This window comes from Rhamphochromis sp. 'chilingali', assembly GCF_963969265.1.
Source record: "Rhamphochromis sp. 'chilingali' genome assembly, chromosome: 3".
Classification (NCBI taxonomy): Eukaryota; Metazoa; Chordata; class Actinopteri; order Cichliformes; family Cichlidae; genus Rhamphochromis; species Rhamphochromis sp. 'chilingali'.
In genome coordinates, this window is record NC_137931.1 from 26,260,994 (window position 1) to 26,287,017 (window position 26,024).

Genomic DNA, 26,024 nt, shown 5'->3' on the forward strand with positions numbered 1-26,024 from the left:
AAATCTGCAACACAACACGCTGACCTGATTTATTTCTCCAGATGTCTCCACATGTGCAAAACATCATTGTAATTTGTGTGACTAATGCAGTTTATCCCTTTTTACTGAAGCATGTTGTGACTGTTTCTCTTCTCTCTCCTCATGTCCTCCTGATGTTGGCTCACCTGTCCACCTCCTCCAATCACAGGTAAGAGAAGTAACGCTGCGTTTAGTTGTTGGTCGCCTCTGTAGCCTAAAACAGGACAATGTCTCCTTTATTTGCTGTTTGACCTTTGACCTCTGTGCTGTTGAGTCATTAGATTTTAGCTGTTGAAGCTGAGTTGGCTTCTTTAAGTGAAGCATGTTTATGAGTGTGCAGATGTGCAGCACCTCCTTTTCCTCTTCCTTCCTCCTACCAGAGGGGGACACTCCCTGCCTGCTCCCCCCTTTCTCTCCCTCCTCCTCCGCCCCCCTCTGCTAACTGACCCATTTTCCCCCGTCTCCAGGGGTTGAGGGAGAACGTGAGGCAGTAGGTGGAAGGGAGGGTGTTGTACCTCCCACTGCTCCCTAAGTCTTTGATGCAGAAGAAAAACCCTGAACTCCTGCAGGATGAGGAAGATGAGCGTGTGTGTGTGTGTGTGTGTGTCATGTTTGATTAGAGTGCTCCCCGCTGGGTGTTTGCTAAACATGATTGTCACAGGAGCTCGTCTTTAACCTGTTGTCAGGAAGTGTAAAACTAATGTTCTTTTACTGGCTTTTTCACACAAATACAAATACACCAGTGATTTTCCCCATCATTGCAGACCTGATTGTTTGCGTTAAAGGTATAGTCAAATATATTTTAAGGTTATTTAACAGGAAGAAAAAAGGATACTGTACTCATAAATGTACTGTACTGTACTCAGTGGTAACAACAGCTGGCCTTACTGACAGAAAAGTTCAGGATGTCCTCACTAACGTGACTAATGGTGATTTGACTAATGGCTGTCATTAGTCAGATGATCTTCTCTGACTAATTGACCTGCGTCAGACTTCTGTTACAAAGTTGTACTCCGTCTTTCAGACTAAATACAGGTGGAGGCTCTTCACCCAGTATTGACAGCTGAGGTAAACAGCAGGCTTACAGTCTTCTACTGAGATGGGAAAAGCTATGGTGTACAGTCTAAATTTAATGTTTTTGGGGATGTTTTGTCCCACAGCAACAGGAAGAGTAAGAAAACAGAACTGCAAACGATCGTCTACAGACTGTAACTTTAACAGGTTTCTATCCGACTGGAACCTATGTGTACCTACAAACTCCTAGTTATTATTATTATTATTGTTATAAAGAATACTCAAGAGTTATTGTTGAAAACTTTTGACACTGTGCCCATTTTTGTTTACATTTTCACTCTGTAGGTTTTGGGGGGCTGAAGGCACCCCGGTGTAAATTAAATTCTACGTACAGGAACTTTGGGGGCGGGCCGAGCAGCTCTGAATATTAGTTGTGAGTGTTCAAAGATGTTCATCAGCCTTTTATGAATGCGAGATGTTTCCTTGGAGACAAAAATAGAATGATGGAAATAGGGCTGCTCAATTAATCGAATTTTAATCACGATTACGATCTGGGCTTTCAACGATCATTAAAAATGACTGAGCCGATTATTAGCCCCTCCCTCATTTATCCGCAACACCTTAAAGGCCGGTCCGTGAAAATATTGTCGGGCATAAACCGTCCGTGGCGCAAAAAAGGTTGGAGACCGCTGATTAAGAGGACCCGAGGGAAGCTCGGAAAGCTAAGCAGAAGTTATTTGGAGAGGAGAGTGACTGCCGTTGGTTGAAAAGAGAGTTTAAAAAAAAAAAACTTCAGTGGTGTTGCACACTATTTTATATTATTTTTTTAAAGTCATTGTTAACCCTTTAAATCCGGTCAGAGCAGCACGCTCCGTTTTGCGTAACTATTTTTAAATCCCTGTAGAACCTGAACCGTGTAAGCTAGCGCAATAATTTGTTTTGCATATGAAACCGGAGGAGTTGTACTTACATCTGATGCCATCAGCTTGTCCTCGGTCACGGTTTCCTTCCACATATAGCTTTGCAAAAATTGCATAAAAAGCGCTTGCAGGAACAAAAACATAATATTCCAGAAACACACTTTACCGATCCGATCAGCTGTTCGTAACACTTCCCACAGTGAAATGATGCACCTGCTGTTTTCTTTGCAAATTTGCATCATAGGATTGTTTTTTGTTTTTCCTGCAGTATATAAAAATTGCTGTATCTCCAAAATAAAACTATGAAGACACTCAAAATAAATTTCCTGTGTTGGGAAACTATTTTTTGCAACTTTATTGTATTTAAAGTTTTGAGGGATAAACCTCTTAAATTTCTCCAAGTAGAAATATATGTAAACAAAACAAAAGCGATTTTCAATTTTTTTTGTAGTTTATTGCACTTTTTTGCAATTTATGTAATTACTATGGACTTAATGCATACATATTATTAAAATATGGGCTATAACAGTTGTATTGATGTATAGCAACTTGAAATGCTCCCACAAATGGCACTACAGCATGTAAAAAAAAATATAAGCTCTGGTGGACTTGGTTCTATAGTAGGTCTTAAAGGGTTAAATAAATATCGTCAAATAATCGTGATCTCAATTTCAGTGAAAATAATCGTGATTATCATTTTTGCCATAATCGAGCAGCCCTAGATGGAAATATTAAAACTGATTGAATGCAGGTTTAATTTAAACAGCTATGTTATTGATTTTTATTCACGGTAAACCGTTTTTATACGCCGCCTCTGCTTCATCGGCTCTTCTCTGACAGTTTAAAATAATTCGTCAAGCTGAAATCCTCCACCACAGTTCAACATATATTTGCAGTTTGATGAGATCTGTCTAGCGTTGCATATCGAGTAAACGTCTCCGGCTGTTTTGGTCATTTTAACACGTTTTAAGGGCCGAGCAGTTAATCCCAGAAACGGCAGACTCGACTCCAGATACAGAGGTGTGTGTTTCTCCCTCGTGGTGGTGCGGCATGTCAGACACACTTTGGCAGTGTCTGCAGAGCTGCATACATATTTCATGTGAGGCAGCCAGAGCGTGCCGACACAGCAGATGGATGCTGGGATGGTCAGTCAGCAGATACACACCACCTCTCTCTCTCTTAGTTTACCTCTGAGCTCGCCTGTTCCTGATGTATTGATCAGTATCAGTGCTTTAAAATGAGCCTTGTTTTATAACTTTATATAGATTTATGCATCTGTACTCGTGTAATGCTCGCTGAGACCCAAAGTGACTGAAGTGACTGGCCTGTAAACAGATCAGAGTCTATTCATAGTAGATTCAAATGACTGCTATTACCGTATTTCCCGGACTACAAAGCGCACCTGAATATTAGCCGCACAAGCTAAAATCAGGGGAAAATCCTGTTTTGTACATACATTAGCCGCACCTGACCAAAAGCCGCAGGTGTTTCAATGTTGACTTATCATATGTAAGAGAATATGCACAAAGGGAATTGTCAGGAAAGAGATGGCTGTTTGGAGACATCACTTTTATTAATATTTTGAAAAACAAGTTATGGGTACATATTTGCACATGTAGTACATAACAATAACCTACAGCACACCAGAACAATAGATTCGGCCTACCTTTTAGGCTCAGGTGCAGTGACACAGCTTTAACAAGAAGAAAAGTCAGTCATTCACCACCATCTTTCTCTTCTTCCTACGCACTAAAACCACCAAAGTCCTCTTCTCCAGTGTCGGATACAAACAGGCTCAGGATGGCTTCGTCATCCACTCTTCTTCTCTCCTTCGTTGTCACTTTCAAAACCAAAGAAATCCTCATTGTCAGTGTCAGAGTCGAACACCCTCAGAAGGGCCGTGGCGGTGTCCTCCTCTCCATCATGCAGCAGTCCAGCCCTTCAAAATCCGTTGGTGATCGTGGATGTTTTCACACTTTTCCACGCTGTCAGAATCCACCGGTGGAGTTGGGCATAACTTGCTTTTTGGGCATAACTTGCAAGTTTATCGCCGCTCATCATCCACGACTCCCGCTGAACGCGTAGCGCTACTTTGAAGTTTGTTTTTCGCGCTACTTCGTACGGCACTACGTTGCCTGGCGGACGGACATGTGACTAACATACCACTCTTGAACCCCGATCCTTCCGCCAGGCAACTTAGTGCCGTACAACAGCGGAACACACAAAACAAATCGTCTTACGATATGACAAAAATCACGGACAATCCATAGAAAAGCCGCACCTGACTAAAAGCCGCAGGGTTCAAAGCTTGTGCAAAAAGTAGCGGCTTATAGCCCGACATTTACGGTAGTTATAAAGTATATTATTAAGACTTCTTCACACTAGACTCTAGTGTGTTTATGTAAAACCCATAAAATAAATGGCCTGATTTTGCATGTGTGGGTGTTTATGTCATTTCAGGATCAAGAGCTGGAAATATGATCCACAGAAAGATTAATTCAAACCTTTTCAGTGTTGCTTAATCGTCTCTGTTAAAGGGCGTCTGCATGCATTTAGAATTGCTAAATGTAAGTAAATCTAAAACTAATATATCTTGAAAGGACTCCGGCAGGGTTTAGCTTTGGCCTTTATTAAACTGTAAATAGTTGCAGGATATCAGTGAGGAGTATTTTCCCAATAATCCCAATAATCATGAGGGCAGTTGCTCAAAATCCCTTTTTAGAGAGCGAGGTTGGACGGGTTACATCGGCACTCACTGTATCTCCAAAGGCCTCAGAGAAAACTAAACATGTGTTGAGTCTATATTAAAGATAACCTATAGCTGTCATCCTGTTTCTAAGCCACTAAAATAAAGAAGATAAAGTGAAATTTGCCTTGAAGAAAGAGACAAAAAAAGAAAAAGAAAAAGAAGAAAGAGGCTTGTTTCCCCAATGTTGCTCCCAAACCATAAGGAAGATGTGAATTTAAGATCTGTTGAAAACCGAGGAAAAAGACGCGTGTATAGTGTCTTAGGAGCAGTAACGTGTTTCTGAAGAGGTGATTTCTATTCATTCAAGGCTTCAAATGTTATTTTAAGGCTTTTCCTTTGCCTTAAATGCAGCAGCAGAGCTGTTTCCAGACACTTCTTGGTAATCCCATTTAACAGCCATGTCTCCATCTTTTCCTCCATCGGTTTTCAGTCTCCACCTGCCGGCTGCAGTTGACCCCCGGTTAATCCCGCTGTGCTCGCAGATCACCATTTCAAATATCCAGCTGCTTTGTGTCTCCTTCTATAAACCTCGCCGCAGTGACCCTCTCTGATGTGGCGGTGTTTGTCCACGCTCTTGCCGGGGTTGGGTGCTGCAGGGCCCGATAAGGGCAGTGGCGGCGGCGGGGTCCCCAGAGAGCCAGATTAAAGCTTAAAGGACAGGTTAAAGCTCTGCAGACCTCTGCGGACACTTAGATTCCAACTTTACTGCAAACAGCCTGCACCAGGAAGCTTAAACTCACAGGAAAATGAGAAATAACCTTCCTCAAAGTGCGCCGGCTATAAATCCCTCTCACTGGTATCTGTCAGAGGTCAGGACCCCACACGGGGTCACCAGATAAATCTGGGAGGTCACGAGATGATTAACGAGAGGAAAGAGAAAACAAATCCTCACACACACACAAAAAGCTAACAGCTCATTTTGGAGGACGTCGAGATAAAGCAGCCTCTTACCGCAGACAGCTCTGATCTGTTTCTGATCGAGCTGATCGATTGGAATTAACACAGCGCTGACTTTGACGAGACCTTGTCATTTTCCTGACCAAAAGCACCCACCATCAAAGTGCCCTTGAGCACTCTTTTACCTGCAGAGGGTAGAAAAAGACACTCCCCCCCCCCCCCCCCCCCCAATAATTTCAGTCTTTGTTTGCTTTCTGCTGCAGATTTTACCTTTTAAGAGGGAGGGCGCCCTCACAGGGAGAGCGCCTCACTGTGTTTGTACCAGTTAGTGAGCCAGCAACCTAAAGCCTTTAAAACCTATTAATTTGAAAGCTGCATTAGTTTCTGGACTTGATTTTCTTCCTCATTAAAGTCTTAGAAACTCACGTTAGTGTTCTAGGGTTAGAAAATTATATATTATGGAAGAAAAACCGGTGAGTTAGGTTTGGGTTAAAATGCATCGGTTGCCATGTCTTTTAAAGATTGGTTGCCATGAGGACCCCTCCAAAGACGTTCTATTCTGCGCACAAAATATCTGAATATGTGGATTAAGGTTGTGGAGCATCAGTCTAAATGGAGAAGCTCAATTCTGCTGCTTGTATCCTCGACCTGATGGGCGAGGGAAGGACTGTAGATCGACCAATAAGTCGACAGATTCAGCTCCATCTTCACCACAACAGATTACTACACTAATATACTTACTGTTGAAATACACTACTTACACATTTGTGCTCATGGACCCAAAAAACGTGACGTTTTGTTTCCATGAACTGAAGCTCTCATGTCCAGACCAAGGTCTGACCTCATGGTTGCCCGATTGGACGAATAAATTGATTGCAGGTGTTGAGCTGAGCTGTACACAGACTCCAGGACACAGACTGTCCCTCAGGACAAGTCGCTGTTTTTTTTTCCGGTTTGAGAACCAAACCTTCAGAAACACGAGGACTCGCTGACAAACATGCAGAGGACGGTTTTCATGTCTCCACCTGCCGTGACAGACTCCGCCGCTGGAGTCAGGAGCTGCATTGGTGGCTGTGACATCACTCGAGTTATCTCACGTCTGAGTCCGAGGCTGCTGCGGGATGAAAGGCTGCGAGGTGTGTTTGATGTCACGGAGGGGCAGCGTGCGTTGGCGTGTAATTTGCCATCTCGGCGTGGAGTTTGCTTCCACCATCCCCCTCCTCACCTTGATGCACAATGTTTCCAGCTTCGTGTGACAACGGCAGCCTTTACCCATCTCCGTCCAGCTGTTTCCACCTGTGCTTGAGCGGCAGCGACCCTCTCCGTACTTCTGTCGTCAGGTGGAGGTGCGTTTGATGTTCGGTGTCTCGTTGGGGGGGGGGAGAGCACATTAACTACCTTTATGTGCTTCCCAATCGAAAAGTGGAAGGAGAAAGTTGCCCTCAGCTGCTCGTCTAATCTCGATTAATCCCACTAATCATCCACCCGGCGTCAGAGGCCGAGGCCTGACGGTGAGGAAGAGGAGGGTGAGTTAATCCTCCCCCGCACTCCTCCTCCTCGGAGATGAAGGGAGGCACTTCAGAGATGAGAAGTCGTGATGAAGGAAAGCGCTGAGAGAACAAGTTTCCACTCAGGATTTCGCTTTAATTTAGAAACTGATCAAAGAGGCGCAGGTCACGTGACAAACAGCAACCGCAGACCCACTTCTCACTTCCACCTTAAATATTTCAAAGTTGGAGCGGTGATGAAGCTGCACATGCTCATAGTGACACTGGGTCTAAACACAAGAGGACCCCCCTAAACACAGCATATGTGTAATCTTTGCTGTGAGGTACCTGAAGCTAAACAATGTTTTTAAGGTGGATTTATTCTTTCAATCTGCTCTTTAACAGCCCAGAAGCCCGCAGCTTCATATTGTTCCAGTGTGCAGATCTAAGGAAGCCACTTTTCCATCTTTTTCGTGTCCTCATAACTTCATAGGTTGGGAGATATCCAGCCTAAAGGCAGAATCACTTCCTCAACTTCACTAAGGCGGAACTCCTTAGTGTGTTATTACTGCGATCATCAGCATGAGCCCGGTGTTTCAGGGACTGTAAAACAGGAGGGAGAAACTCAGATCTATGTTGGAATCTAGTGGTTCCTCTGGAGATGGAGACCTCTTTCAGACTTTTCAGTTTCTGCGTCTTTATTTTTATGTTTCTTGCTTACTGTTTGGGATTAAATCAGTGCACACTCAGGTTCAGTTAAACATCACTTAAATGTTTGTGTGTATTCCACCATCAGAAGCTCCTCAGCTCCTCTTTCTGCTGCTTCTTCCACCTCAAATTTGATTTTGTGCCCCTGTGGGTGCAGCTTTTGCCTCCATGGCTGCCCGGGAGGCTTCAAAGAGCTTGACAGACAGAGAGGAGAAAGAGGAGGCTCCACCCCTGCTTTAGAGGAGGCGGTGCAGACGGTAAAACCAGAGCTGGAGTTTGCTCTCGCGTGACCCCGCTACTGCCCAGCTGACTTACATGTAGATCAGAGCAGGAAGTAAAGCCACAGCTTAGGGTCATCAGGTCCTCAGCATTTATTTTAGGAAAGTTTCCAGCCTGCTGAAGGGAGAAACCTGCTCCAGAATATAAAATCCATGCTTCAGTGTCCAAAGTTGGAAGACTGAAACTGCCAGAAAAGGGAAAAAAATTATCAAAATAATAATAAATAATAGATAATAGATAATTAAAAAACAAAATAATTGCAAGTATATATGTGTATATGTATATGTATGTATATGTGTATATGTATATGTATGTATATGTGTGCGTGTGCGTATTCTAATTCATTATTCATTGTTGCAAAAAGGGGGCTGTACTTCAAAAGGTTATGTAAATAAAAGAAAAAAGGGAAGAAAATCTAAATTTAAACAGGAAGGTAAATAAATGCAGGTATTATTTAAAATGAAATGCATACAGGAGCAAACCAAATCGGAAGCATTCATTTATGTGAAATTTGATAAATTAATTAATAGCCATGAATGTTTTTTAATTTTTTGTTGTTGTTGCATTTATATTTGTTATTTATATATTCATTAACACATTTATTTTTTTTTATTTTAGTACTTTTGGTCCTCCATAAGAAAATCTTAATGCCATCCTGTTTGTTTTTCATATTGCAGGACAAAAGAATTGTATTACAAAAATAGAGATAAACAAGCTTCAATGGACAAACCAATAAAATAAACACAAAAGTAAAATAGTGAATAAGTGAATTAACACCTAAAATGTCAATTAGTATATTTTTTATGAATAAGCTGTTGCATATATATATTTTATTACTTCATTCTTTCTTTCTAATTTGGGATTTTCAGTCCTCCTTAAATGTGTTTGAATGAGTGAATAAATAAACTGTTTGCACTTAGTTTTTCTTTAAATTGGAATTTAATTTAATTCAATTTTTTGGTTTGTTTTTATTTTGGCAGCTTCAGGCCTCCATATATTTTAGCCATAGTGAGGAGAAAAGTGTCCTTCTCAGTGTTGGTGCCGCTAACAGAGCTTCTAAAATAGCCCAGGCTCTGCTGTAAGAGTAAATAATAAACACGTGGTTTAACACTCCGGCTCCTGTGAGGTCTCCGCACCGTGTTTCCCCATCATCCTTTGCTGCTGCCGCTGGCCGGTGTTCAGTGTGTGTCTGTGTGTGTGGAGCGGAGATCGCTCAGAGTGCAGCGGAGGACGGTGCGGTGGCTGTCCGGTCCGGTGTTTACTGTCGGCGGGTTAAAGTGTGAGCGGAGGTCCGGATCTTCAGCTGGAAATTCAGCGGCATTTGGAGCACAAGTGAAGCGGGTTTGAGGAGCGAGAGGCCCGGCTGGCTGCTGCGCGGCGCTGCGGGGGATGTGCGCACACAATGGGAGACCGTCCGGGACTCGAACAGCGTCTCCCCGCCCGGCTTGGTTTGTAAAGACACCGGAGCTGGAGCCGGGACTCAGCGCGGAGTGAGGACCTCCTCTGACCGGGCAGGACGCCTAAGACACCGGGAGGAGCTCAGCTGCGAGCCCCGTGGGAGCCGCGGAGGACGCGCCTGTGTGTCGTGAATCCCGCTGGGATGAACCCCGAGTGTCTCCTGCGTTCCAAACCGCTGTTTACACATCTGGATGAAGAGGAAAGCCTGGGTTTGGAGCTGGTTTATGGAGTTAATGCATGTTAGTTTACTGGATTTACCCGCAGACCCATCAGCAGCCTGCAGAGGTTAGTGCTCAGAGGATAAAACTAAAGGAGCAGTTCACAGTTTCTCTTTGAATCCGAATATTTTAAAGTAAAGGAGCAGTTCACAGTTTCTCACATGAGCTTTGAAGGAGGCGATGTACCTGCTGGACAGTAGCAGCTCTGAGAGGATGGAGAGAGGAGCTCCTCAGAGAAAGACTGTGTACCGGATCTCACTCACGCTGGTGAAGAGGGAGAGCTTAGAGGATGAGGACTCGGTGCCCCGGCGGGCAGAGAACCCAAAGGTGGGCGCCTTCAGGCGTGAGGGGTCGGCAGAGGTGCAGCGGGGAGGTCTGCTGGAGCAGCTGAAGGAGGTGGAGGACGAGTCGGAGGATTTCTCCTCTTCCCACGGCTACATGCGGAACTTTAGGACGTTCAGCACGGGCCAGCTGGAGCTCGGCAGGCTGAAGATCTGCCGGAAGCAGCTGCTGCAGCGGGGCGCCAAGGCCACCAGTCCGCTGGCGGAGCCCGGGCAGGAGGACGGCGGCGAGCGGGAGGTGGAGGAAGCACCACAGGCGCTGGTGGAGAACGGTGGTGTTGGCGAGAAGAAGAAGAAGCTCCTGAAGGCGAAGAGCATGGAGGAGCAGAGCTCGGAGCCCGTGAGCAGCGTCGGGAAGCTGGCCCACTCTAAAAGTAACGGGGCGCCGTCCACAGAAGGCCCCCCGGAGACTCCACCTCCTCTGAAGCGCCCACCCGGTCTGCTGCGCCGCAGCTTCAGCTTCAGGCACTGGAGCGGTGGTGAGCTGCTGCGCCTGCGGGCGCTCTCCAAAGACAAACACCACAGCAGCTCCGGCTGCATTGGCCAGGACGCCGCAAAGAATGATGAGCCGGCTGCGCCGCTCCCCACAGCCCGCCTCCTCGACCCCACCAGAGAGAAGAGCAGGACACTGGAGGTCGGCGCCGTCCTCAACAAGACAGACTCCATGTCCGAGCTGAGCCGCTGGGAGAGGGCGCAAGGCAGCAAGAACCGCACACTGGACAACAGCGACCTGCTCCGGCTGGCGGAAGAGAAGGACGCTGCCGGGGCAGCAGGTGGAGGCTTCCTGCTGCGGGGAGGTGGGGGACGCTCCAGCGAGCGGCGCCTGGTTCGCTTCTTCAGCGGGATCTTCTCCAGGAGGGACGGTGCTTCCACGTCCACGCCGGTGGGGAGCCCTAGCACCAACAGGTCGCTGCGCCGCAGCCGGAGGACGGCGCTGTCGCAGTCCAGCACGGAGAGCATGAACGGAGGCAGCGCTGACGGTAAACACGTGACCACAAGGGTTTGAGTGTGTGGATGTTTGAGTGTGAAGTGTGTGTTTGTTTTAAACAGCAGGGTGGTGTTTGGTTGAGACTCTGCTGCTGTTTGTCTTTCATTACTCGGAGCTCAGCAAATTCAACACGAGGCAGAGCGCCATCACCTCCATCCAAAGCATGGTGAGACAGAAGCCAATGAAGGGTTAAAAATGTCAGACAGGAAGTAGGAACAGGGAGCAGTTTGACTTTTATCTGCAGCATCCTCTTTCCATGGAGAGGGGACGAGTGGAAAACATGACAGATGAGAGGAAGTGCATTAGTTGTTGTTCTCACAGATGGATGTTTTCTCCATCAGCCTCTGTCCTCTGCAGAGGAACCTTAAAGGCTCCATAAATGAGTCCGTGCAGGACCACAAAGACTAAACACAGAAACAAACACATAAAGCAGAAATCATTTGTAGCTGTCTCGGCTGATGCAAGGTTTGTTTAGAGGCTTTTATTCTGAAGGAGCTCTGTTTTGTCCTGTTCTTAGGGTCTCTGTGACCTTTCCACAGGCGTTGGGTTCTGCAGGTCTCTCAGAGGTGGACTAACAGGTTTAGAGTCTGATCACACAGAGGAGGTGGGGGTGGGTGGATGGTTGTGGTGGTGCAGGGCATGGCTTCACATGTTTGAGATTCCTGAGGCGTTAACCCCCCCAACCCAGCGAGCTGCTAGATGACGGCGTCTGGCAGGTAAGCTGTTGTTTCTGCAGACGACCTGTTTGTCCTGAGAGAAGTCCTGAAACTGGAGGCTGAAGTGTGGCTGTTCACACCTTCAGCAGTGTGGGAAAACCTTTCAAATTAAAATAACTAAAGGCAGCAGAACAATTAAATGCTGCTTTTCTCATTGTTCCCTCACATTTTGCAGATTAATCAAGAAAATATCTGTCAGCCTGATTTCTTACTTTGTTACTTTTTCTCTTTCATGTTCACACTGACCAAGAAAACCTCAGCAGGGAGGCCTTTATTTTGAAGTTCAACGTTCAACTTCTGTTTCTTTTGGTTTTTGAATGACTTGATTCTCTTTTCTGGCAGCGCGTTCAAAGGTTTACGCCTCCGCAAGACGAAGGCAAGCCAGGCTTTTAACTCCTAGTTTGAAGGCACAAAGCATCGCGTTTAAAATGCTGCGGCGCATTTTAACAACAGCTCCTCACCGCAGAGCGCACACACTCTTACGGCTTGTGTTTAACATGCTGCACGCGGCTTTCAGGCCAGCGTTCTGTCAGTTTTGAAGTTTAAAAAAAAAAGGGCTCAGTGTTCCTATCAGAAACACCGCCGCGCTTTGGTGCTCATATTGGTTGTTTAGCATGCCGTGCTACACAGTAATATTAACAAATTAATTTTATTTATATAACACCAAATCACAACAACAGTTGCCTCAAGGCGCTTTATATTGTAGGTAAAGACTATTCAATAATAACGGAGAAAACTCCAACAATCACATAACCACTTGTGAGTAAGTGCTTTGGCAACTGTAGGAAGGAAAAAACTCCCTTTTAACAGGAAGAAACCCCCAGCAGAAGCAGCCTCAGGGAGTGGCTGGATGATGATGATACTAATAATAATAATAACCAGGAACGGCGCATTTAAAGAAAATAATCTGTGTTGTTTAATTTCAAATCAAATCAAATCACTTTTATTGTCACATCACATGTGCAGGTACATTGGTACAGCACATGTGAGTGAAATTCTTGTGTGCGAGCTTCACAAGCAACAGAGTTGTGCAAAATACAATAATGTAAACAAGCAAAATACAAGAATGGCTACATCTGAAACTAATAAATATATGTACAATATATAATAGTATATGCATCTGGATGTGTATACTAAATATTTTTCTGTGTGTGTGTGTGTGTGTGTGTGTGTGTGTGTGTGTGTGTGTGTGTGTGTGTGTGTGTGTGTGTGTGTGTGTGTGTGTGTGTGTAATTTGGCTAGACTCTTAGGTCTAAATGAGCTTCTAGCATCGACATACATGCTTCTCGTTGGGTGTTTGGCTTCATTAGCTCCACACTAATCATAATAACCAGAAGTGCTGTAAATGATTTAGAAAATGTTGTTGGGCTCTGCGCTCTTTTAGTCCATGTTTCGGTCTGTTTGAGGTATGAAATGTGGTGAAATGTCGACTTCACAAGCTCATGTTACCTTTTTTTAAGATTCCATGTTCTCCGTAGTAATCATTTTAATAAGAATAATAACTGTAATTAGTGTTTAATAGTTAGGAAATAATGTGTTTGGACGCTGTGAGCGACAGCTTCCTCGTCTTGCTCTGACGTGCCACTCTAATCTCTCTAGTCGATCAGTTTTTTCTTGTCATTTGACTCAACACCTGTATGCGCTTACCTCATCCTGCTGCTGCGTCCTGATTGGGTGATTTCAGAGCACCTACTCATCAGTGTACAGAGGGGAACTTTTTTTTTTTTTCTGTCCGAGGCCAGGGATTGTTGTCTGATAAAGACGGCCCCTGACCTCGCTGTCTTAATGGACTCGACTGGTGTGTGTGTCTGTTGGGAGTAAATGTAGGGGAATGTGTGTGTGTGTGTGTGTGCGTGCGTGTGTGTGTTTGACCTACATCCGCAGCCATGCAGAAGTAATATGGGCTGTAAAAATGCACACACTCAGTCTTGGATGCCAATTACTGCGTCTACGTTTGCATCAATTTATCTGCTTTTTTCTTTATCTTCCCAACACACACACACACACACACACACACACACACACACACACAACACACACACACACAACACACACACACTCGTGATTCTTCAGCAGCTGAAGCTCCTCCAGATGAGTCGAGCTGTTTCTCAGTTATAGCTTTGATCCTCCTCTCTGCTTTGCCTCCATACATAAACCTCACACACACACACACACACACACACACACACACACACACACACACACACACACTACAATGGGTATAATAGGGAGAAAATCCTATTAGAGGAAATGCTGCAGCAGGGAGCAGAGATGGAGGGATGATGGAGAGATGACTCTTCTCCTTCCTTACTTCCTTCTCCTCATTTCTCCTTTTATTTTTATTTTTTTCCTTGCTCGTCTCCTTCTCTTTATTTGACATCATTTTCTGTTTCCTTCCTTAAAGTGTCACCTGTTCGCTATCCTAACTTTGCCTCGTTTGTTCTACATTTCTTCTCTTTCTGTAACTCCACTTCTTCTCCTTTCTTACTTTTCCTTACCTCGTTTTCTTTTCTTGTTTCCTTTTCTCCTTGCTAAATTTTCTCCTCCTTCATCCCTTCATTTCATCCTTCTTTTCTTTCTTCATTCCTTCACCTTTCCATCCTTCCTTGTTTCCTTCTGTCCTTGCATGCTAGTCTTGTGTGCTCCTAATTTAATTCCTTCTTGTTTCCTTAACTCCTCCTTGAATCTTTTTCTTTTTTCTTCCTTTCCTTAACTCTTATTTCTTGTTTCCTTTTTATCAATCTTCCCTTCATTGGGTCCTTATTTCCTTCTCTTTTTGCCTTATGTTTTTCATTCCTTTATCCCTCCATTTGTCTTTGCTTGACTCCTTTTCCCACCTAGCTTTCTTTCTTCGTTTGCCCAGTTTTTCCTTTTTTCTTTTAATTTCTTTCCTCAACTTTTTTTCAGGTCCTTTTTTTCTCCATCCTCTGGTCTGCTTGTTTCTTTCTCACTGCCTAATTTCCTTCATCTGCTCCTCTTTCCTTTCTTCTATTTATTGTGTCCTTGCTTTATTTTCTTTCCTTGCTTCCTTCCTTGTGTTCCTCTCCTTGATGAGTTTAGTGAACTCCAGACAGAAAGAAGATGTTAGATTTGATCCTGAAAGCTCCATTTACTCCATTTGTCCATGCTGAGGTCAGTTCGCAGGCCATTCAGTCTTTAAAGCTGGCTCAGTTTCTTCTCACTTAGGTCCAGTAAAGAGCATTATAGTCCATGATACAGCTACACAGAGCAGGTTTAATTTGAGTTTGTTCTGCAGAGCCGAGGAAGCAGAAGTGGGCCAGATGCTGTCCTGGTTCTGGGTCTCCGGCGGGGACTCTGGCTGTATCATTACTGCAGGCGGGTCAGGCCGGCGGAGTGTGGTGTGTTAAAATAACCGGACCCGAGTGTGACTTCAGGCCGCGGCCTGGAAACCATCAGCCTTCTTTATTTTTAACAGCACTCGCACCAGAGTCTGTGAGGAAAACTGCATTTAACAGACAGGACTCTCTGTGTTTCACAGCTGCAGAGACAAGCTCTTCCCTCTTTTCTCTGCAGTGTTTTTAAATAACTGCATAAGCATGTGACGGAGCTGTTCGCTCATTAAAGAGCTCGGAGACGCGTCGATGTTGTAACACTGTTTTCACTGCTAACCTTCAGTGTTAGAGCAGCGACGCCTTGGCCTTCTGCCGCTCCCTCCTCGCTGGCAGCGTATTAGCTGGCTGCTGTGTCGCCTCAGTGCTGGAGGTTGTTCAGGGGTCCTGCTTGTCCTCCTCCTCACTTCCTCTTCAGAGCCAAGTTGGCCCGTGTGGCGAGGCTTTGTGGCCTCTGTGAACAGAGCCGTGAAGCAGCACGGTCCACCTGTGTGCAATGAAAACCATTGATCACAGAGCTGACAGCTGATTTGTCATTGATTGTGTTAGTTTAAACCAGACGTGACCTGAAGGTCCTGCTGATGTTCACCACATTTGCCTGGATCAATATCAGCCTGGTCTTTTCCTCACTGAGCAATATGACCTATTAACTTATTATCGGCATGGGATCAGCAGATACCAAAAGCTGAGGTGTTAGAGATGGAAAAAGTTGGAGCTTTGCATCCCTAACTTAAGCATATAAAGCCTCAAATGGTCCTGGGCCCGGTCACACTGCAGTCTTTATAAAATCTCGATTTATTTCTTACTAAATTTAATGTGGCCTTCGTCACTTTAATGGTCAATATAATAAACGTCTAGAGTCTAAGTGGTTAATAAAAGATCAGTAATGGTTTTCAAATGGACCAAAATCCAAAGGTCGTGGTGCTTGGTGTGTTCCTAATATTTTGGCTCTCTTGTATTTTAATAGATGATCATTTTGTGTTAGACTGCACACTCCTCAGGCTTCTTCATATCAGTTACTGGCTGACTGAGCTTAGCTTGTTTGTGTCCTGTAGTCCACGACTGGCCCAGTGACGTTGGCGTGCCGGTTGGAGTCCCACCCCTCCCCTCCCTGCAGCTTACAGCTCTTACATAAGGCTCAAATCCATCCGAGGACGCTCGCTGTTATGCTCTGAATCACCCCTCTGATACGCAGCATCAGCAGCAGAGCGAGCCAAAGTTGAGATGCATCCGGGACGGCGGTAACGCCTGATGTAACCACGCTGAAACAAACACCTCCTCCTCCGTTCTTTAGAGAACAAAGGGAGCAGAGCAGCCGAACTGATGAGCTAAAGATGCTAATAAACCTGGAATCAGTTTACAGACTGGTCTGTGACTCAGACCAGTTCTTTACTTCACCTCTCCCTCCAATGCTTTTTGTCTTGAGTTAAATTGGGACATTTTTTTAGTCTTGGCACTAAAACGAAGAAAGTAAATAAAACCGTTTGGGTTCATTTTCATTAGTCTTCTATCTTCCTGTCAGAACACACCCAAAAATGTTGTTTCCTAAATTCAGTACAGCCTTAACAAACTGAAGTGGTTTCTGAAAGGATTCTTGTCAAACATTAATAAGCAAACAGATTTTTATTCTGCAGTCTGAATCCTCACGTCAGTTTAAAGTTTAGTGTCTGTATCTGATTGTTGCCTGATTGTGTGTAGTTTTCAGTAGCTAAAAATAAGAAAAGCCTAAAGATGAGTCATTTTGTAGACAGACAAGTGGATGTCGAGAGGGAAGCAGATTCACACATAAAGATGGAAACGTGGCTTTTTTGGCAGAGTGCAGAGTGTTTTGGCCTCTGTACAGAGTGACTCCTACACGTGGATTTCACTGATTGTTGCTGTGGATGATTGCTGATGGTTATTTGTGTGTTTCATCCTTTGGCTTTTCATTTTTGTGACAGATCCAGGAGAGAAGGACAAGTGCTGCCTAAGCAAAAACCTTAGACTGTGAGATTTCCATCAGTAATGGGAACATCTAAAAGTTCATGTGTACTGTAAGCCAATGCATACAGATTTAAGGTTTGACTCTCATCATCCACTGAAGCACAAACTGGGTGTCATCAGGACGCTACAACATAGTGCGAACACCATCCCCACAGACAGAGCGGTCAGGGAAGCAGAAGAACATCAAGAAGGCCCTGAGTAAATGTGGTTATCCCAGCTGGACTTCTGTCAAAGCTGGGAAGGCGCCTAAAGAAAGGACAACTGCTGCCTAAGCGAAAACCTGTAGTGATCCCGAATGTGTCAGGAGTATAGGAACAGTTAAGACGCATTTTCTCTAAACACATTATGAGTTGATAGTCTAAATATTTTGTGGACATATATGTAGTCACTGATGATGAAAACATGAACAAGATCATGACTGCGTCTCCTAGAGTCTGCATTCCTGTACATCCAAACGGCGTGACCTTGGCCTAGATTACTTGAGTTTAGTCACCAATGGCGAACCCTTCCACACCTTTTTAAATGAATGAAAAACTACTCAGAGTTGGTAGGAGCAGGTCAGGGTGGCTGATGTGCGTGTTCAAAACACAATAACTCTCACCAGAGACCAATGCCTACATCCTGGTGTCCTTTCTGAGGTCCGGGCTGTAAAAGTGTCTCTGTGAAGGTTCGGAAAAGGCAGCGCTTTCATCATAACCTATTTGCAGTCCCATCAAGAGGATATTTTGGGGGGAAATGTAACCTTATGCTTTTTTTTTTTTTGAGGAGATAGAGGTGAAGGAGGAGGACGTGAGGAGGCAGTGGGAAAAATCTGAGTGTAAGAACGTGTCAAAGTGTGTCAGAGTGAGCGTTAGATGAAGGCTGGAGCGCAGTTTAAGGCTGTTTGTTTCCAGGTGAAGTTCCTTCCCGCCCACACTTCTGTCTTTATTCTGCAGCCTCCGCCTGTAGTCTGGCTGATGGGGGTGAAGGTATTATGTTTGCTCTGACAGCGCTTCAGTTAAAGAGCTGTCTCACTGTAGAGAGCATTTCATTACAATGAGAATACTGATGCACTTCAGCCATTTAATACCTGCTGTAATCCTCGACTGTTAGACAAACATGTGGTGTGTTAATAGGCTCGAGTTACGTCTTTCCAGTCCTTATGTAAAGATTATTCAGGTAAACTGAAGCTACTGTAGTGTGTAAGATCAAACTGCTACTCCCCTTAATTAATGAGCAGCTTTTGTTAATGAAAGAACACTCGGAGCCTTTTACAGCCTCTCAGACGTGTTTGTTTCTGTTTTGGGGCCTAAATGCACAGACGCAGCATCGTTGCTCTGATTAAATGAACTCCTGACCATGAGTGTGTTTCAGAGTGTGTGTGCAGCAGTTTGTAGCCGGCGGTATGACGGCGGCTTTATTTGATTTGAGATGAGGATGAGAGCGGCCGGCGTGCTGCCAGCCAACCAGCACTCTGTGTGTGTGTGTGTGTGTGTGTGTGTGTGTGTGTGTGTGTGTGTGTGTGTGTGTGTGTGTGTGTGTGTGTGATGGGGGATGGTTGTGTTGGACTGATTAAAAGGCTGATATTTGGGTCAGTGTGTGTTTGTGTTAAGCCGGTGACAGTGAGTCTGACGAGCACTGCTTATTGATATTGAGTCTATTAATGGACTCTGTTCATCGATTAGGACTTTATTTCACCGTTGATCGGCTCACCGATGACGCAGCTCCGCCTCACAGCTCACTCTCACTGTGTAAAGTTGCTTTTTAAATAATTAATTTACTTATATTTATGTAATAATTCTCCACAGTGGGTCTCTTGGTGATTTCCAAGGTTTCATGTTGGACATCTTCAGATTTTTGAGGTCCAAACTGACATTTATATTAAAATCAACCAACATATGATACTTCCATATCCTGTCTGATCTAAATGAATTCATTTCAGTGGTCACTGAGACATAAAAACTGCATTTATAGCACCAGAAAGCTTTATAACTGTCATCAGTCAGCCCTGAAAACAGCTGCTGGAGGCTTCTCTCCTTTAAATAATGCCTTTGTCCAACGAGACGTTGCAAGAACTTATTTTGGACATAATCTGGGCAGCTGAAGGTCAGATTGGAGAGAAGCCACATTTGTACTTGTAATTACTGACGTTTCATTGTTTCAAATCATTTCAGTTGATTTCAACCTTGTGTTTCTCCCAGTAACAAGTATAAACTGGAACGCAAACCTCTGTTGTGAAAGTTCAGAGAAACTAGGAGTGGTACAAATGTTTGTCAGCACAAGATCCCAAGATTTATACTTATATTCCTGGACGTGACACCCCTCCCCTCTTTTATCAGCAATTTCCATCAGTCTGGGCTCATATCTACTAGAAATGGAAGATTTTCCAGGTTTAAAGCATGAAGTCTAAATTTATACACAGAAGTTTCTTTTTCTGTCACACCTGAATCCCAGGGCCCACCAGCAGGAGCTAGAGGCACATTTTGTTTTATAGCCACAAGCTTTCCAACTTGCACAAACCTTCTGTGTGACGTGCAGAGATCAGATTTAACCTTTTAACCAAAATGAAATTGCTCGACACGTCTTATTTAAAAATCTGCCATAAATAAACCATCAGCTGTAAAAAGATCCTGCAAAAAAGAAAGAATTTTGTGGACTTCGGTGCAGCTGAGAAGTCATGACTGACACAGCCAAGACCAACAGACCAAATCTGTGAATTTTCTGTGCACCAGGCTGTGTTTACACACTGTATTTTAAGGAGGTATTCAGAGGACGTGGAAGTGAGAACAGAGCAACTAAAACACCTTTTCCCCTTATTTGTTTGCATGAGCAACACTTTTTATCAATGAACTGAAGTTCTTCCAGTTTAGAGGGTGAAATGTTCACATTTGGATGCTTAAGAGCCAGTGAACTCCTTCATGGTGTCTAAGCTGAGGGTCCGGGTTGTCCGAGTATCTTTGCTCTAACAGTGAAGGAAGTGCAGCAGGTGAACATCTGTGTGTCTGTGACTCACATGCAAAGGTTCGTAAGCATGTGATCAAACCACAAAGAGTCCGTTGGACAGTTTTGCATAATTTCCCTGCTGCCTCCTTTGAGCGCAGGTCAGACGAGACCCTTCACAGTGTCACTGTGCTCCTGCAGGAGCGATGCCGATGATTAGCTCGCTCTGCGTCTCCATTTCTCAGGCGTGAACACAGCTGCCCTGTCAGAAAGAAACACACCTGCAGGCGCTGCATCTCTGAGACTCGTTTCACTCCAAAGCCTTGCCGTTGGGTCCCCGTGCCAGCAGCTCCGCTATCGCCGTGGCAACTTCCTCTTTGCCCTCCTGTGGCCTGGGGGAACAGCTGAGCGAGTGGTAACACACAAAGCTCTCTGTTGTCCGAGGCTCTGCAGGTTTCCGTGCCCCGAGTGGAAACCTCTGTGTTTTAAACCCAGCTTCTCTGCGATGGATCTGCAGACCCCCCGTCCCCTCCCCATCCCCACCATCTCAAACCCACTAATAACACCCCCAATGCAGCATTGGTACACAGAACTGAGCAGCTTTGACAAGTCTGAGGTCAGCGGAGGGGGCCGGGCTGTAAGTGTAGATGATAATGATGATGTTGGAGGACAAACTGCTCGTATGTCAGCATATTTCCTGCTTTACAGTGCTGATGAAGGCACATTCAGTGTATTTAAAGCAGCGCAGCAGCGGTGCCCTAGGCGGACTCAGTTTTCTTTCTCGTCTTTTTACAAATTATTAAACAAAACTAAAGCAGTGACACATCATCACACAGATTCAGCTGCAGACACACAATAGGATAAGGTGAAAGATCTGATTCTGTTTCTTAGATATGAAACTTTAAGCTTTTATTGGTGTAAAATGTTGAATACACTGCAGTGTAACAGCACAATATACTCTTAAACTGATTTACATTTTAATGTTTGAATAATCGGATTTTCCCAGCCGGGGCAACACAAACACATTTCCATGTAAAGTGATCACTGAGCGAGAAGGTTTGAGGCAGCAGGATGACTTCTAGTTATTTCAGCAGCAATTTGAGGATATTTTAGCATCGATCTGGACCGAAGGATCAGATCACACCTTTGCTATCATCCCTTGGCATCCTGAGCTTCTCCGAGCTCCTCAGCCTCTCCCTGGGAACACACCGGGAACGAGTACTCGGTCATCGAGTCTCTAGCTGTTTGTGGCTGTGTCCGCATCAGACTGTACTCCAGGCTTCAGGCACCGGGTTATTTTGAGGTTAGCTTGTGTCAAAAATAGACCCAGTGCTGTTTCCAGAAATCAAAGAGTTGCTCTGGGTCTTTTCTAAAATGTGGATTTTGTTGAAGCCTCGTCTGGAGTGAACTTCATCAGTGCTGGTGTCTCAGTGATGTAGCACCCACAAATTTTGGACTGTTGGTAAAATTCGGCGACTTGTAGAGACAACCAGAATGTTGGGAGGTTCCCAAATTAAACTTTTCTCAACTAACGATTTGTTGATATACAAATAATGGAAATCGAAAAAATGCTGAACGTGCACTAGACTCCAACCATCAGCTGCACAGCAGTGCTCAACGTGCGAATCTCATCCCTTGTGTCCTCGATCTCACACTTTCGGACTCTCTTGACAGCTCGTGGCCATCGGTGAGCGTAGAAGTTTAGATCAGTGGGTAAACTGAAGCTTTGTACTCGAGCTAAGCTCCCTATACTAATGGAATATATTTTCAGCGTTTATCTGAACATAGAGAGAAAACACTGAGTTTCAGAGTTAACACAGCTGCAGGTTAACTGGGCTCCTTACATGCTTACATTCTCCTTCAATGATTCATGATACCAGTCATTCCTGAATGCTGGCTTTATTATTTTCAGGACTTTAACCGGTTTTGTCTCTGCAGGGAGAAGCCAACGACATTTCTTCCCCCCGTGCACGATCATGTAAATCATTCAGCAGCAAAGTTGGGACTGCCGTTTGCTTTGCGTCTTGCATGTTTTTGTACATTTGTAGAAGTTTTGTCAGCGTCAGCATGTGACAGAAAGCATGTGGGCGTTTTATAAAACCAGACCCGGCCTCTGTTCCCGCTCCGTCCTCTCAGGTTTTCCCGTCCTGCTAAAGCTCATCGTGTGCTGACCTCCGCCTTTTCTACCCTCTAAATGCACGTGTGTGCTTCTCTATTCAACTCGAAAATGTGTGCGACATGAGACCTGGGTGCTGACATGAATACTACTCGCACCAGAAGGCCATCGGGGTTGGAGGTCAGCTCCATCTAACCCCCGTTGCTTTCATGAAGTGAATAGAAATGTAGAACTTAAACCGTTTGCAGTAAAAGCGTTGAGCTGCTGAGCTGTAAAGATGGAAAACTGCCTGGTCATGACTGCACTTCAATCATAGAGGTTGCTGGTAGGGCTGGGCCATATCATACCGTTCACGGTAATACCGGTATAATGTTGGGCAATGATAAGAAAATGAAATATTGCGATAGAATCTGGGTAAAACACGCATGCGCAGTGCCTTTGTTTTTATACGCACATGACGGAAAAAGCATGGTGGCGACGGAGAATGAGAAGGGCGAAAGTGGATCGTTGAATGAAACCGATGAACCAGAATTGGTTTGTAAAAATGCTGCAACTTCAGTGGTGTGAAACTGGTTTAGCTTTCGTCCGTCAGGTACACAACAAAGCACTGTTTTTGGTTCGACATAGTATTACCGTATTGTGTGTGTATAACCTCTTTTTAAGTTTTGTGGATATTCTACATGGTTATGCTGAGGATATGTCGGACAATTTCCACTGGAAATGCCTTTTGGTTAAACTGTCAGCAAGGAATTTGCATTTGCACTGTAAATTTTTTATATAACTTTAATGCACATAAAAAACAGCTGCTTGTTTAAGTGAAAATAGATTAATGTTTTGGGTTTTTTGCACTAATAAAGTTGTGGAGTTGTAAAGTATTTTGTCTAGTGTCAATTATATCGTCAGTTATATCGCAAATTTCCAATGTATATCGTGATAAATATTTTTGGTCATATTGTCCTGCTGTAGTTGCTGATTCAATTCTTGGCACCAAAAGGATGATTTTACATATGTCAGAGACCGAAGAAGTGTCCTTAAGCAAGGCAGAACAACAGATGTCTTGCTATAAAAGTTCCCATATAGTAGAGCTGGGCGATATGAGATTTTTTCATATCACGATATGTTTTTTTTTCCATTTCAGGCGATAACGATATCTATCACGATATAAGCCAAATAACTATATTTGTAAGATTTAAATGTGCCGTTTCTCACAAGTAAAATGTGAAATAATCAGCAGCTTGTTTTTATTTAAATATTTATTTCCCATAATAAGTTCAACAGGGTAGATGTACTTAAGGAACATGAGACTTTTTCAGATAAATAAAGGCAAATACTGCAAACTACACAAAAGGCAGCCGCTAAAGCGTTTAAGTTTCAAAATAGAACAAACGAAACAGACTAAATTGTCAAATCCACTTAGAAACAAAATATTAATTCTAAAAATAAATCTTAGTTTGTTTTACAGAAGAACAGACAAAACTAACTTTTGTCAATATCAAATAAACTGAGAACTAAAAGGAAATTCTCAATCTCTCCTTGTTGTATAGCTGAGCTTTTCAAACAGTTTTAACAGTTACTTTAGTCTGACAAAAGCCGAATGACGAATTAGCGCTTCCAGTCAGAGACTGAGGCTACGTCCACACGTACACGGGTATTTTTGAAAACGGAGATTTTCCGTTTTCGTTTTAAAAAATAATCCCGTCCACACATAAAGGCAGAAATGAAGGAAAACGCTGCTATGAACATGCCAAAGCAGCAGGTGGCGCTAGATTCCTAACCGTGCAGAAATGTTGGCCAATCAGAAGTCTAGAAGCCTCGGTTGGAAAAAGTAAACAAAGCTGGGGCATAGAAGCAGAATAGAGTCGTATGTGTGGAGGGACAGTAACTGTGTGTATATGTAAGCATTGAAACACTGCAGAGAGTAGAATTAACAGTAACAGTATTGTAGAAATTCATTTCACCGAAACAATAACGTGGTGCACAGTGTGACGCATGCACCAGTTTATTTATTAAGAATTTATTCGTAAATCAGGGTGGAAAATAAGTATTTGGTCAATAACAAAAATACAACTCAATACTTTGTAACATAACCTTTGTTGGCAATAACAGAGGTCAAACGTTTACTATAGGTCTTTACCAGGTTTGCACACACAGTAGCTGGTATTTTGGCCCATTCCTCCATGCAGATCTTCTCGAGAGCAGTGATGTTTTGGGGCTGTCGCCGAGCAACCCGGACTTTCAACTCCCGCCACAGATTTTCTATGGGGTTGAGGTCTGGAGACTGGCTAGGCCACTCCAGGACTTTCAAATGCTTCTTACGGAGCCACTCCTTTGTTGCCCGGGCGGTGTGTTTTGGATCATTGTCATGTTGGAAGACCCAGCCTCGTTTCATCTTCAAAGTTCTCACTGATGGAAGGTGGTTTTGGCTCAAAATCTCACGATACATGGCCCCATTCATTCTGTCCTTAACACGGATCAGTCGTCCTGTCCCCTTGGCAGAAAAACAGCCCCATAGCATGATGTTTCCACCCCCATGCTTCACAGTAGGTATGGTGTTCTTGGGATGCAACTCAGTATTCTTCTTCCTCCAAACACGACGAGTTGAGTTTATACCAAAAAGTTCTACTTTGGTTTCATCTGACCACATGACATTCTCCCAATCCTCTGCTGTATCATCCATGTGCTCTCTGGCAAACTTCAGACGGGCCTGGACATGCACTGGCTTCAGCAGCGGAACACGTCTGGCACTGCGGGATTTGATTCCCTGCCGTTGTAGTGTGTTACTGATGGTGACCTTTGTTACTGTGGTCCCAGCTCTCTGCAGGTCATTCACCAGGTCCCCCCGTGTGGTTCTGGGATCTTTGCTCACCGTTCTCATGATCATTTTGACCCCACGGGATGAGATCTTGCGTGGAGCCCCAGATCGAGGGAGATTATCAGTGGTCTTGTATGTCTTCCATTTTCTGATGATTGCTCCCACAGTTGATTTTTTTCACACCAAGCTGCTTGCCTATTGTAGATTCACTCTTCCCAGTCTGGTGCAGGTCTACAAAACTTTTCCTGGTGTCCTTCGAAAGCTCTTTGGTCTTGGCCATGGCGGAGTTTGGAGTCTGACTGTTTGAGGCTGTGGACAGGTGTCTTTTATACAGATGATGAGTTCAAACAGGTGCCATTCATACAGGTAACGAGTGGGGGACAGAAAAGCTTCTTACAGAAGACGTTACAGGTCTGTGAGAGCCAGAGATTTTCCTTGTTTGAGGTGACCAAATACTTATTTTCCACCCTGATTTACGAATAAATTCTTTACAAATCCTACCATGTGAATTCATGGATTTTTTTTCACATTCTGTCTCTCACAGTTGAAGTGTACCTCTGGTGCAAATTACTGACCTCTGTCATCATTTTAAGTGGGGGAACTTGCACAATCGGTAGCTGACTAAATACTTTTTTGCCCCACTGTATGTGAAGGGACAGTTTAAATGATCGTGATAAAGACTTTCAGTAAAGAGGTGATTAAACTGAAAGTTTTAAAAAGAGCTGAAGGGTCTGTTGAGGTTGAAGTGTCAGCAGTGAAAAAAGTTGTGATGAAAGTGCTTTAAAGAGTAATTTGAAGTTTCAGGTGAAGTAAAACATCAGGATAAAGTTAGAGATTGAGAACCGAAAGCAGCTGAAGCATCAATTGAATCTGAATCTCTGAAGCTTCTGAGTCTGGAGCCAATGCTGGTCCCCGTATATATATGAGACTAGCAAAGTGTTGTTTGAGAGGAAGATCATTGCTAAAGGAAGTTGAAGTGGCAGGTCAAATGAATGTGATGAAAGAGTTTTAGGACTGATTTCTATATTAATAAAATTTGAAAGGAGTTGAA

General features: G+C 44.2%; 1 protein-coding gene across 6 annotated transcripts in view; it reads left to right on the top strand.

Moving 5' to 3' along the window:
* agap1 (ArfGAP with GTPase domain, ankyrin repeat and PH domain 1) overlaps positions 1-26,024 on the top strand; it is a 189,880-nt gene that overhangs the window by 42,783 nt on the left and 121,073 nt on the right. For 2 of the 6 annotated variants that reach the window (XM_080878082.1, XM_080878084.1), the window contains exon 1: positions 9,234-11,069. The exons of 2 other annotated variants lie outside the window; for them this stretch is intronic. In XM_080878082.1, the coding sequence (XP_080734208.1) occupies positions 9,929-11,069 (1,141 nt within the window). In that variant the 5' untranslated portion in view covers positions 9,234-9,928. Of the gene's footprint in view, positions 1-9,233; positions 11,070-26,024 lie in introns of those variants that run through there. 2 more of the 6 variants (XM_080878081.1, XM_080878083.1) reach the window with 1 other exon arrangement.